Source organism: Pimephales promelas, chromosome 1 (assembly GCF_988280905.1).
Source record: "Pimephales promelas chromosome 1, fPimPro1.hap1.1, whole genome shotgun sequence".
Taxonomy (NCBI): Eukaryota; Metazoa; Chordata; class Actinopteri; order Cypriniformes; family Leuciscidae; genus Pimephales; species Pimephales promelas.
This window is the reverse complement of record NC_142769.1, coordinates 21788960-21802130: the sequence shown is the minus strand read 5'-3', so window position 1 is coordinate 21802130 and position 13171 is coordinate 21788960. Positions and strand designations below refer to the sequence as shown.

The window sequence follows — 13171 nt, the reverse complement described above, 5'->3', positions numbered from 1 at the left end:
TAATCAGATGGGACCCACAATTCCCCTGACCCGTGGAACTCGTCCAATGGGATCAGCCAGCCAGGCTATGGGGGAATGCTGGGAGGATCTTCATCTCACATGCCACAGTCTGGAAACTACAGCAACCTGCACTCACACGACCGCCTGGTGAGAACGCTTTGTGGGTTCAGAACAAATACAAACGTTTTATGTAGTATAACCGTGTTCATAGAGCTAAAAAAAAGTTCCCGTGTTCTCTCTCTGTCACAGAACTACCCGCCACACTCGGTGTCTCCCACAGACATCAACGCTAGCCTGCCACCCATGTCCAGCTTCCACCGCAGCAGTGCCAGCAGCTCACCCTTCGTCACCGCGTCTCACACCCCACCTGTCAACACCGCAGAGGGAGTCATGGGTGTGTTGTCCTGCACATTTATAGTCTTAAGGCCTGTTCACACCGGGACGAATTTCGTGCGCGTTTTTCGCCGACGTTTAACGCCTCGTGACTAAACAAAGGGCGCCAATGTGAGTGTTCACACCGACGTGTAAAACACCACGCGTAAAAGCGTCATTTTAAAAAAAAAAAACGCCTCGGGTTCGTCTATCCGACCAATGAGATTGGCGCTTTTGCTCACGTGTTTGGAGCTTCTGAAGTTACAGTAAAACACAACTTGGAGGCGCTCAAACACAAAACGGTCTTGACGAGCACACATATGCAACAGTGAAGAAGATATACGTGTCGCCGTCTACACAGCTAGGAAGAAATAAGACGAGGAATATGCAAGGCAAGGTGAATGTAGAGCTGCTGGTCTCACTGGTGCTAGAACATAAAGACAAACGCGACTGCAACTACAAACATCTTGATAAAAGATAACTGTAATGGAGTGGTATTGCAGAGCAAATTGGCGCCATCTAATGTCAGGGAATGAATTTGCATGTTCACTCGGCTCATCGTCAGCGAAAATCGCTTGGGTGTGAACACAAAAAACGCTGACGAATTACGGGCGCTGATATTCGTCCCGGTGTGTACGGGCCTTTACTTTTCATTTATCATTCTTAAGAGTAATTTCACAGGAATAATTTACATTTTAAATTGCATTACAGTAGAAAATATATTTTTTTAACTGTACTGATATTTCACAATATTTCTTTTATTTTGTTGTGCCTTATACAAAATATATACAACAGTAATTTTCTTCACCCATACATTTTTGAAATATCCCCAAAGATTGTTGAAAGGTTATGTATCACTTATTCATATCAGCACTTTTTTTAGATCGATCAGTTCACACACCTAGCACCAGCTGCTACTCGCCTATAAAGAATGCATGACACTAATGTCTCTGTCAGCTCTGTTCTGATGTCAATGGCGTATCTCTGTGTGGTCTTTGTAGCTGCTGCCAACCGAGGGAATGCCACTGGAAGCTCTCAGACTGGAGACGCGCTGGGAAAAGCCCTGGCTTCGGTGAGATCCTTCTCCGTTCAACCAGACCGATTAATCCATGCATTAACCATTTCAGAGAACAGGGATTTCCTTCCCTCCATCTTTTACAGACCGAGAAATGGATTAAAGATGCTGCGTTATTATTTTAACTACTGAGTGGTATACGGTTTCAGGGGTCGTAAACATACCCCATGTCGTCCAACTTGCTTTCGAGATCTTCGTGTTGTAGACGTGGGCGAGATTACCCGACATTATGATGCAGTTAATTCTTTAAAGGACAGGACTTGTGCTCTTAGGCTGGGTATTAGTAGCAGTGCAGAAGGTTAAGAGATTGAATAAGGTCAGAGGATCTGTTTGTGGATGTTTCTGGACCTAAGCCCGGATAATTGTGCTCTTAATCTCACAGTATACAAGAAAAGGAGCTGTACATAAAAGCCTGTGGATTATTCATTGGTTTGGATAATGAGTGCTCGCGTTCATGCGAGTTCCTAATGTGTCCCTGAAACTGGAGCTTACAATAACCTCTAAAACTTGCCGAGCTTAACTTAAAGACTTATTTAGCTCCTAAAAAAATCCTGCAGACTTGCTTATCCTACAGTAAGTCACAACAAGACGGGGTTTTTTTTAAAGTAGGAACGCATCTGGACTGATTCAGCAGTGTTTCGGACGGGAGCCGTAGACTCACCTCTCGGCTGAGGACAAGGACAAGCTTTTTATAACCTTTTAATGTTGGGAGTGTTGTAGCACCTTCTTCTTCTTCTGCAGAATTGGATGCCTAAAATCGCTCCTCTTTGATTAGGGAAAAGAAAGAAAAGAAGAAAAAAGATACTGTGGGTGAGGCTACGAGAGCACACTCTGGCACACAAACAAACACAAGACAGTGTGGCTGAAAGATAATCACAAATTAAGTCTTTTTGTATTTGCAGACTCAATTCTATTAGCATGATAAAGCTGCGGTGAAACGGACACGGTCGGGCTGGGGTGGAGGGACGAGGGGAGGGGGAAACGACCTAACTGCTGCGGCTCGGCTCTGCAGGCCGTCCATTGTGCCACTTTTGTTTAGGTTCCTTTTGGATGGTTTGTGCTCATTGGGCCCCCGCTGGCGGAGAGCAGCGTGACTGATGAGAGGGCGGAGATCCGTTTGTTGTTTGTAAAATGAGTGGTGTTACACTAGAAATTCAGCAGTCAGCCAGCCCAGGACACTCCAAATGGCTCGCTTTCACTCATTAGGTCAGCAACCGTAAGAGGACGTGAAGCACGAGGGCGGAGGCGGACGCTTGCCTGGCACGATTATGATGGATCAGGATCTGTGTTTTACTGGTGAACAGTTAAGAATAATCTAGACACAACTCTCTTGAAACATACGGTTTGGTTTGAAAATTTTGAAAGCTCAGTTTCTACACTGCGCCACTAATTAAACAAGTACACTGATCATGTGACTCTTTGTGCAGACACAAAACATGATCATCAGGTTTTAAATGAACTTGTGGAGTGTATGCTGCTCAAGTGGAAGATACACAAATTCATTTCCTAGTCAACTTTTCGCTAAAATTATTGTGCATAAAAAAGTATGTGCACTGAATAAGCTGCTATATAAAAGCATGTATATTAAACACATTTGAATCTTTAATATCTGTTAATATCACAGAGTATTTCTTTCTTTGTATCTCTCTGTATATCACTCTCACTCTATAATCACTTGCCCCCTCTGTCTCTTTCTCTCTCTCTCTCTCCCTGTCTACTCTGAGAGATGAATGTACTAAAGCCCCAGGCAGGATTTGCAGAGTTGATTGAAACACAAAAGTGTGGCATTCAGGATTTAATAAGAAGATTAATAATGATAGTATCCGCATTTTGATGTGTTTTTAAGTCAAATGGACTTCATGATCCCCAGCAAGTGATGGCCCACAACTTTAGAGCTGTTTTTCTCAAATCCTGCCAGATAATTGGGATCAAAACCTGAATATTTCATAGTGGTTTCCATTATGGGACCAAAAACCATTTTAGCAGAATGCAGAGCGTGGCTTGAATGTTTACTTTCATTTGACGTTCAGCTTAACCAAAAAATCCCTTTTCAGACAAAAATTTCTTAAAAAAGAAACAACATCAGTCGGGGAGGGGGGACTACCGGCAGTGTCGCACAATGAGGCAAAGGCATCGGTTAGTTTCTTGTGATGTGGGCAGGACTGTGCCCGTCTCAGCCGCTGTTTATTGGGCAGGCAGGGAGCGGCTTTATTACCTCTCATCCATAACTGAAGATGAGCCTGAGACGCCCCTCCACACAGCCACGGGCCAGACTCATTCACTCTAATGAGCTCCAAAAAGAGAGATTAATGACCATGTCTTCTCTCTCTCTTTCTCTGCATCATCCAGCTGCTTTTCTCTATTCCATCTCCTCCCTATTTAAGTATTAGAAGTGCCGTTATGTGCGCCATGTAAGCAGAATTTGATGGTGATCTGAATTAGGGCTTGGCTGTGTGATAGTGTATTCTCATAGAAATGTGTTAGCCAATGGTTTATATATCAGATTTTACAATGGCTTCTAATGTTGCTCGTCCAGTCATGTTTTGGTATACGTCGGCCACCCAGTTAAATATATGAGTAAAAATTAGGGCTGTCAAACGATTAATCGCATCCAAAATAAAAGTTTGTGTTTACATAATAAATGTGGGTGCACTGTGGATAATTATTTTGTATATATAAATACACACACATGCATGTATATTTAAGAAAAAATATTATTTATACATGAAATATGTATATTTACATATCAAATAAATGATATACAGTATATACATGAAAATATTTCTTAAATATGTACAAGCATGTGTGTATTTATATATAACACAAACTTTTATTTTGGATGTGATTAATCATGATCAATCATTTGACAGCCCTAGTAAAATTATAAAATAAAACAATAAAACAGATAATACTACATTATTAGGTTATGTTGATATATACTTTCACTGTTTTGGTTTATGTCAGGTATAAATAAAGCAAAAAATAAGGAAATAACACATTACTACATGGTTATGTAATATATAAAACATTTCATATAAAACAATTGTGATATACTGTCAGCGTGCTGTAAGAGTTTGGACATTTTGTCTACCTCTAATGTGAATTATTACCACCACTGTTTGTTTTGCCGTTTTCCCGCTCTCTCGCAGGGTTTCTGATCTTGTGTGCTCATGTGGTTTCACTTATGATGTGCGACATGCAGCGGGTGTGTGGCGTGGGCCCGGGCTTTGACTTAATAACAACCACAGATGTGTCAGAAAGCCAGAGAACGCAGGCTGGACTGCAGGTGTCACACAGCATTTAGAGTGCAGGAGGGCTTGTTTTTTTTTCTGCAGACATTGTAAAGGGAGGCATAGGCTGTTAAAAGCCCATATGCATTCTGTGAGCAATTTTTTTTTTTTTTTTTTACTGCTGCTCTGCTTGTAAAATCAGCAGAATTGATGAGCCCATTTTGGCTGAGGGATGCTAGCCGCAGAGGGAAACGACAGGTTGCATGTTTAAAAGGTTGACTGTGCTACCTCACAGACTGATCTCTTTCTTTCTCTCGCTCTTGTTTGCAGATTTATTCTCCTGACCACACCAGCAGTAGCTTCCCCTCAAACCCCTCCACTCCAGTGGGCTCTCCCTCTCCTCTGACGGCTCAGGCGGGCGCTGCCACAGCAGGTACAGTGGTGACGGCCAGCGGCCCCACAGGAAGGGCAGGTAGAGCACCAGTCTGCCTCTCTGACCCCACACACACTTTCACTCCATATGTACGCAGTGGCCCTTAAAATGTATGGATGTGTGGATTGTAAAAACAAAATATCTGTAAGCAAATTAGTGCTTGAAATCACTTCCTTGTCATTTAATTAGTCCTAAAGCCAGAATGGACATTTTCCATTAAATCCGAACTGTATTTATAATTTAACCAACAATATACATTTGTTTTTCTTTTGAAACGTATAAAGTTTTGTTTGTGCTAGTAAGTGTCCTTTTGCTACATTTTCAAAAGTAAAAGCTTGGTGGTTTTACTATTTTTTCCCCCATCTAATACATTCATTTAAGGCTGTGAATCTATTCATCTTTACAGGAATAGATTTAATTACATGATATATGCAGATTCATCAAATCTAGTATTATAGCATTTATTAATATTTACTCAGAGAAGCCGTCGAATGAGGATAATGCAAATACATTATTGTGGTGGATGACTAAATTGTTGAAACATTTGGGGTCAGTAAGTAAGTAAGAAATGTATACTTTTATTCCGAAAGGATGCATACAAACATGAGAGTTCTCAATAAATTACATTTTTAAATATATTAAAATAGAAAGATTTTAAATAGTTATAATATTTCACAGTGTTACTGTTTTTACTGTATGTTTGATCGAATACATGCAGCCTTAATGAACAAAAGAGACTTCTTTTAAAAACATTTAAAAATCTTATCGACACCAAACATTTGAATGGTATAGTAGTGTATATATATATGGGCTGTTCACTCAGGACACATTCTTGTTTTCTGTCTGCTCTTTTTAATTGTCGGTTTATGTAAAACATCCAACAAAAAGTCATTCTTTTTGGGGCCACTGCACAGGCTGAAACTCATTTCTCACATTTAGACATAGCCTCAACACAATTCACATTCTTAACATGTTGTTTGGTTTATCATTTAGAATAGGCAAGAAAGCCGTCATTTCGATTTTATTTATGGACAACCGTAATAGTGCAGTCTTGCATATGTAAACATGATTTGTTAAAAAACCATTGATCTGAGATTCTGGAATAAGCCCTTGTCTACTGAACATAGTGGTCTGTTCTTCACTGTAAGAAAAACTATCAAACAATTCATTCTGTAAACCTTTTCCCTGTCTCAATGTAACACTGGCGCGGTGTATCTACACACACAGCGAGCTCCGTCCTCTTCACGTAAATGAGTATAACACACTGTCCCTCAGCTGCAGAGATTGAAGATTGTGTCGCGGGAGCTATGCCCTGGTTTGAGGTGTATAGATAACCAACTACTGTGAAGATTTTATCTGCGTCTTACAAGACTGATGCACAGTCATTTTACATGAAAAAAATATCTTTTTTAGCTTGAGATACTAGTTGCTACAAATGGCAGTTTCTCCGCCGGTTGTTTTGGTGAGTGGGCAGTTGTGTGTTCATTGATATAGTGGTGACAGCTGTGTCGATGTCTGTCCCGCTCCTTAGCTTCAGCTGTTGCCCTGCTCCTCACACAGCTGTTGCCCATGACAGAGCGGTCTGCAAAGATCCTCATTTATTAGCATGACTGACTGAGAGGAAGGGAGGGAGAGGATGACTCTGCTCAGAGACAGGCTTCGTCTCCACTTAACAATGTCACATCCTCTTACGCTAGCACACCTTATCTTATGCTTTATTATTTTAAGAATTGCTTAATTTTTTGCCAAAAAGCAATTTTAATATACAAGTTGGCTATTTATATAAATAAATAAATAAATTTAAATTATAAATAAATTTTATTCATTTACACTACAATTCAAATGTTTTTTTAATGTTTTTGAAAGAGGTTTCTTATGTGCACAAAGGCGGCATTTATTTGATCAAACATACAGTAAAAACTGTAATACTGTGAAATATGTTAATATATACATTTATAACTTTTAAAATAAACTTTATTCTTGTGATGGCAAAGCTGTATCTTTAGCATCGTTACTTCAGTCTTCAGTGTCACATGATCCTTCAGAAATCATTCCAATATGCTGAAATTTCTGACCAATTTTGAAAACAGTTTAGTGTATTGTAGTGTATTTATAATTTATATGTAAATGTAAAATTTATTTTACTCAGTATTATAAATCTATGAAATATATATAGAAAAATGTTACAACATTTAACAATTACACATCAATACAACACATTAACCTGTTGCCATGTTGCATAAATGGATTAGACTAGTCTTAAAAGTTAGTCATATAATTTTATTCTTCAAGACTGGCCTTTTTAAAGTCAAGTTAGATTGGTCTAATTTGAATTGGATAAGTAAGACTGATTACCTATTAGTCTAATAAAACTACTAGTTGGTCAAACTAGTTCTTAAGACATATTCTCAATATAGTGGCTAAGGTTATGCAACTAGCCTTAGATATTTACTGATTAATTGGCCTGGCCAAAATGTAGTTATTTTGGGAGTTTTTAGTCACATTTGGCACATGTATTGTCATTCTCTCTGCCTGCAGTTTTATCACATCATTAAGTTGATTTACACTCACAAGCAGGCAGTCAAAGACCCCTTTGATATCTGGGGCCTTTTATTTATTTTTTGATATAGGTTTTTTGATTAGGGTGTTCTTAGACGTTGGTGCACATAGTTTCATGATGTTATGATTAAGCCAAAGCACATCCATCTGTTTCTCCGGATTACACTTAAACGTAGCCATTAGACCCGCTCGTAGCCGGGTCTCTTCTGCCCACACCAGCCAATTAGACCCCAGCACCACGTGTGGAGTGCCACACAGGCCCACGCTCATTTGTCAAGCTGGCCGCCGGTGAGGAAGCCTTATTAAACGCTGCATTCTCTTCACGTAGCCACAAAGTAATTTTTAATAGGCCCTTAATGAAAGTCTGCTTCTGAGAGCTTTGAGCGAATTCCTTCTGCTGCCTAGAGCTGCTTTAGGGAGGACGAATGGCTGGAAATTCTTTACCTAAACAAGTCCAGGTCACACAATAGGTGAAATTATCTATGCATTCACCGACTTTCGAAGATTTTCGTAACGCAGGCAGGGCCAGACGTAACTTACAGTATAGGAAATCTCTGATGATGTCAACAAAACAGCCTGGGTCAATGGTCGGGTCTGTTTCTGGTGGAGTCAGATTGAAGGACGGAGACCACTGATTAATGTAAATAAGCCAAAAGGCTTCCTTTGGGCCATGCTACATTAAGAGTACTTGACCTGTTTTATTGTACACCATAGCCTTCACGCAAGACTCTTTGCAGTGCATTGTTTGCCAGTTGGAGTGAAGTAGACTTGGGAGTGAAGGCGACCCCCACTACCAGAGTTTTGATTTGTGATTAGCAGATGTGCATTCTTTTGAAACGGTGCTGATTTATGGCCAGTCAAAATCATCACGTTTAGACCGAGACCAGACCAGTCATTTACATCCTCATTATAGTCCATTCCAGCCTCACACACACTTGCACAGAGCAAAAACACATTCACTGAATTCTTCCAGTGAATTTAAAAAAAAAAAAAAAATGAGTCTGGGGCTGAGAATGTGGCCAAGCCAAATAAAATCTTTTGCTACTACTTGAGTAATGTGGCAAAACAGTGCTTTTTCTTTTCCCTGACACCATCTGACATGAGATTGGTCACATCACTGCTCACCGTCCGGTAGTTTGTTTGTGCGAGTTGAGATCTAAGAGACTGCCACAGTCTCATCCTGTTACGTCTAGAATATCAAGCTCCTCTGTTGAGCTCATGCGGTATTAGAGTCAAGGAAAGACACTCAGGGTCCAAGTCGTCGCCTTTATCGGGGTCATTCCATTGTTCTCCCAAGCTTTTTTAGTCATGACTTCATTAATAAAAGGAAGTAGGAGATGTCCCTCAGCACTGGTTTGTGTATGTATGTGTGTAAGGGTCGCCCTCATACCCTTCTCACATTGCAGGATATGACCCAGTCATAGGAAATGATGTGTCTGGAGACCTAGAGGAAAACGGCTCACATTGAGAATAGCTGGAATCAGCCAGGATAGGAAATGAGTTTTAGTCTATTGTGAATCTGCATCAGTACATTGTACCATGTGCACTACATGCGAAATGTAATTTATTTTTACATTTTTTTATTTAAAGGGATACTCTACTTTTTTTGGAAATAGGCTCATTTTACCACTCCCCCAGAGTTAAACAGTTGAGTTTTACCGTTTTCAAATCCATTCAGACGATTTTCTGATATTTAGAAGAATATCAGTAACCAGACAGTTTCTGGTCTCATTGATTACCATAGTATATTTTTTTCCTACTATGGAAGTCAATGGGACCAGAAACTGTCTGGTTACTGATATTCTTCTAAATATCAGAAAATCGGCTGAATGGATTCGAAAACGGTAAAACTCGACTGTTTAACTCTGGGGGAGAGGTAAAATGAGCCTATTTCCAAAAAAAGTGGAGTATCCCTTTAAATGCCATTTGTTACAGCAAAGGTGCTCCTCAACTGATAACCTGTGAATTCATTAAAAGGATCAAATCATGAGTCATTTGTTCTCTAATCAGACCATGTGTGTTGCATGAAAAACTGTGGTTCGTTGCTCGTTCATTTCAGACGATCATTTTTAACCTGCATGTTGTCATGTGACTAAAAAGCTTCTCTGCCTCCATCCACAGGTACAAATCAGTGGCCCCGCACGGCTGGACAAGCACCTTCCTCCCCAAACTACGAGAACTCCCTCCACTCTCTGGTAAGAGTTCCCTCCATTTCGTCCTCCCCTCCCCCTGGCATTGAGCACTTTTTAATGGACACTGTGTCAGTAGATGACTTGCTCCTGGAGGGTAGGGGGTAGATTTACATGGACATTCCTGGCTGACAAATGTCAGAAGCGGCACGGGGAGGGGGCCGTGTGGACCGAACAATATCCCCATCCCTTGGGGCGTGTCTTCTGCCATCTGTCCTCTCTTGTCCAGGGTGGATGGAGATTGGCTGGGCTGTGTGAAGGTGGGGTGGCTGGGGATTGGTTAGGGTGTGTGATGGGGGGTGGGGTGCTGGCAGCTGCTGCGTTCAACCACTGCGGCGGGATTCCAGGGCTGACTGGGGAACTGAGCCACAACAGGAGATCAGTTTACCGAAACACACACTTTCCTTCCCACGTCATACATTCACATAATGGAGTGTGTGGACAAATATTTACTCTAATGCTTTGTATGCCAGCTGCAAGTGCATTTTTATTGACCGTCCATGAGCAGCGGCACCTCCAGGAAACAGGAAATGAGCTGCGATCGGCTGAGTGAACCGTAGTTCATCATAATTAGTACCAAGATCTCGGCACTTCGATGCTCTGCCCGTTTCCTCTGCCGATCTCTCGTAAACTCTGCTTGCTTCTCTTTCGGTCTCATCTCTCACTGTACATGTCTCTCCTCTTCCTGTGTGACTGTAGAAAAATCGTGTGCACCAGCAGCTTCATGAGCATCTGCAGGATGCCATGTCCTTCTTAAAGGATGTCTGCGAGGTATTCCCGCTCTTCAGACAATCATCTCCTTCCCTTTTCTTCCTTTCAGTCATCAGCTTTCCTTTGATTCGGCCATGCTTTTTCTCTTTTGTGCTTTTGTTGTTTTGCCATTTCATCTGTTATTGATCTTTTGATTGTTTTAATACATGAAAATCGCCATATTGCGGTTAGTTAGTGGAAAACTGTCATTGATTTTTTTTGGTTTATTCCAACAGATGTTGTTTAACTGTCTTAGCCTTCACTTTTTCTCTTTGATTTCTTACTTCTTTTCCTTTTTACTTTGTTTTGGAATGTTCCTTTGCTTTAAGAGAATGTCATCAAAGTCTATGTTGATGTTTGTTTTCATTGAACCTTATGTTGTTTTCTTATTCTCTCCCTATCTTCTTATTCTTCATTCCAGTCTCGGATGGAGGACCGGCTGGACAGGCTGGACGACGCAATCCATGTCCTGCGAAATCACGCTGTGGGCTCCACTGCCACCCTGTCTAGCGACATCCACAGCCTGTTGGGACAAGCGCACAACGGGCCAATTTCAGCCATCGGCACCAGTTTCCCCGCGTCTGGGTTGGTCGCCAACCGAACAGCACAAATGGTAAAGAAAACTTCACTATCACAAAGGAAACTTTAGCTTATGTGTTTCAGAGCCTCCTGAATGTCTCATTTCTTTAGAGGTCAAAGTCTCTTACAGTTATTACAGGCAAGAGGGAGAGAAGCGCATGTGTTTTTTCATTGTGCCTCTCCAAATAGGCTAATAAACAGAGTTAAGCCACCTGTTTAAAATGAAGGCCTGGCCATGTGTTGAAACTGAACTATTTTCCACTGAGAGCAGTTTAACTTAAACCCACATACTTTCCATAAGCGTAATGGCTGGAGCGAAGCTCGTTCTCCCTCCTTAAGCTGCGTTCCTCGGGCTGAATGGGAAAAGCAGTCACAGTAGAATCTAGTAGATCAGTGCCGGTCTGGAAGACATTTCCGCACCGTGGCTCGCTGGGCCTGTGGGGACCTGCGTGATGTGAGACCCGCTGAAACTAAAGCGCTCTGTATCTCCCCCACCATCCCACGGCATTCATTCACTTTTTACAGAAAGATTAGCACACAGCTGTAATGGACGGAACAAGCGAGGGAGGCGTTTCCCAATGGTTTCCCAATAATAGGAAATAATCATGGCCTTTTTTTTTCTTCATTCAAAACCACATTTGGATTTTCTTTCAACTTTCAAATGAACTGACGCTGACCTCTTTGTTTTTGTCCAAAGACTAAAGCAACACTCAAAACTGTTTTCGCGAATGACCACTACAGTGGAAAGTTTACCCGTGGCCCGTTGACCACGAAGATCTGGCGTTTCCTGATGAGCAATCCACTGTTCTGAAGCTTTTATTGAACTGTTTATTGATGGCTCAAGTTTCAGCATGTACAATTATAAAAATCATTTTGTATAAATAACTTTTTTATGGTTTCTTCCCCTCTTCCCCTATAATTTTTCATAGCCCCAATCTTAAAGAAACACATTAAAAAATCTGAATGAAACTGGGTCTTAACCTAGTGTGACATAAAAAAATACAAGCTATATTTTCATGTAAATGTATGTTTAAAAAAAAGTTTGTCGTAACAAGCTATAGGACATGCATAGTTTGATTTCTGCAACGCCCACTGTGAAATCGCATTGGTCCAAAATCCAGCTCCAACTGTGCATTAAACATCAGACATCATCTTATTTACTGTCATGTCATGCAACAGTTTTGCATTGACAAAGTAATATGTCAAAATGGTAATTCATAAATCATCAGATATCCTTTGATTTCCTGTGATTGCGTCACATCACGCAGCAGTTTCAAACTCAAAGTGTGTCACTGAAAATTGTATTTAGAAACCCAAAATTTCATGTTGGTCCAAACCTGTATGATGTTCTGTGGAGCATGAAAGAAGATATTTGAGAAATGTCAGTGTCACCAAAAGTCAATGGTCACCGAAATAGTTTGGTTTTCATAATATTTACTTTTATGTTCCGCTATAGAAAGTCCAGAATTAAAATTTTTGGGTGAAGCTTGCATTTAAAGCGGTAATTTATTGCTCTCGTTTGCAACAGGGACAAAAGTGATGTTCACAAATTTTTGGTTCGCCACAGTTTATGATTTCAGTCATGATGAACAGAGGTGCGTTTTATTCAGGCAGAGAGGAGATTGCAGTGGAGTGACAGAGCCTCTCGTCTGCGCGGGAGCTGTCACACTGCTGTCAGTGGACTATGTGTTCATACACACACAAACAGAGCTCTGTGCTCCAGCCTCGACCCTAACACATACCCAGACAAGGTCCTGATTCAGCACAGCCAGAATGATTTTATTTTGGCGCACTCTTTTCTCTTTCTGTCTCCCCTCTTTTCTTTTTCCTCCCCTCGTCTTTCTTAACAACTCAGGAAATCTGACGCTTTAGTCGTGTGTGTCTGAGCTCCTCAGCTGTATGGTAATCAAGCTCAGACAGGAAAATGGCCGCCTTCTTTGGGTGGCACCCCTCCTCCTCCGCCCCTCTTCTGCCACAGACAAAG

At 41.1% G+C, this 13171-nt stretch overlaps 1 protein-coding gene across 6 annotated transcripts in view; it reads left to right on the top strand.

The window, feature by feature from the left end:
• The window catches only part of tcf12 (transcription factor 12), a 125660-nt gene that overhangs the window by 104518 nt on the left and 7971 nt on the right, over positions 1-13171 (top strand). For 2 of the 6 annotated variants that reach the window (XM_039654360.2, XM_039654361.2), the window contains exons 10-16: positions 8-147; positions 250-394; positions 1374-1444; positions 5008-5149; positions 9791-9864; positions 10558-10629; positions 11030-11221. In XM_039654360.2, the coding sequence (XP_039510294.2) occupies positions 8-147; positions 250-394; positions 1374-1444; positions 5008-5149; positions 9791-9864; positions 10558-10629; positions 11030-11221 (836 nt within the window). The remainder of the gene's footprint in view (positions 1-7; positions 148-249; positions 395-1373; positions 1445-5007; positions 5150-9790; positions 9865-10557; positions 10630-11029; positions 11222-13171) is intronic. The other 4 variants (XM_039654363.2, XM_089128959.1, XM_039654362.2 and 1 more) reach the window with 3 other exon arrangements.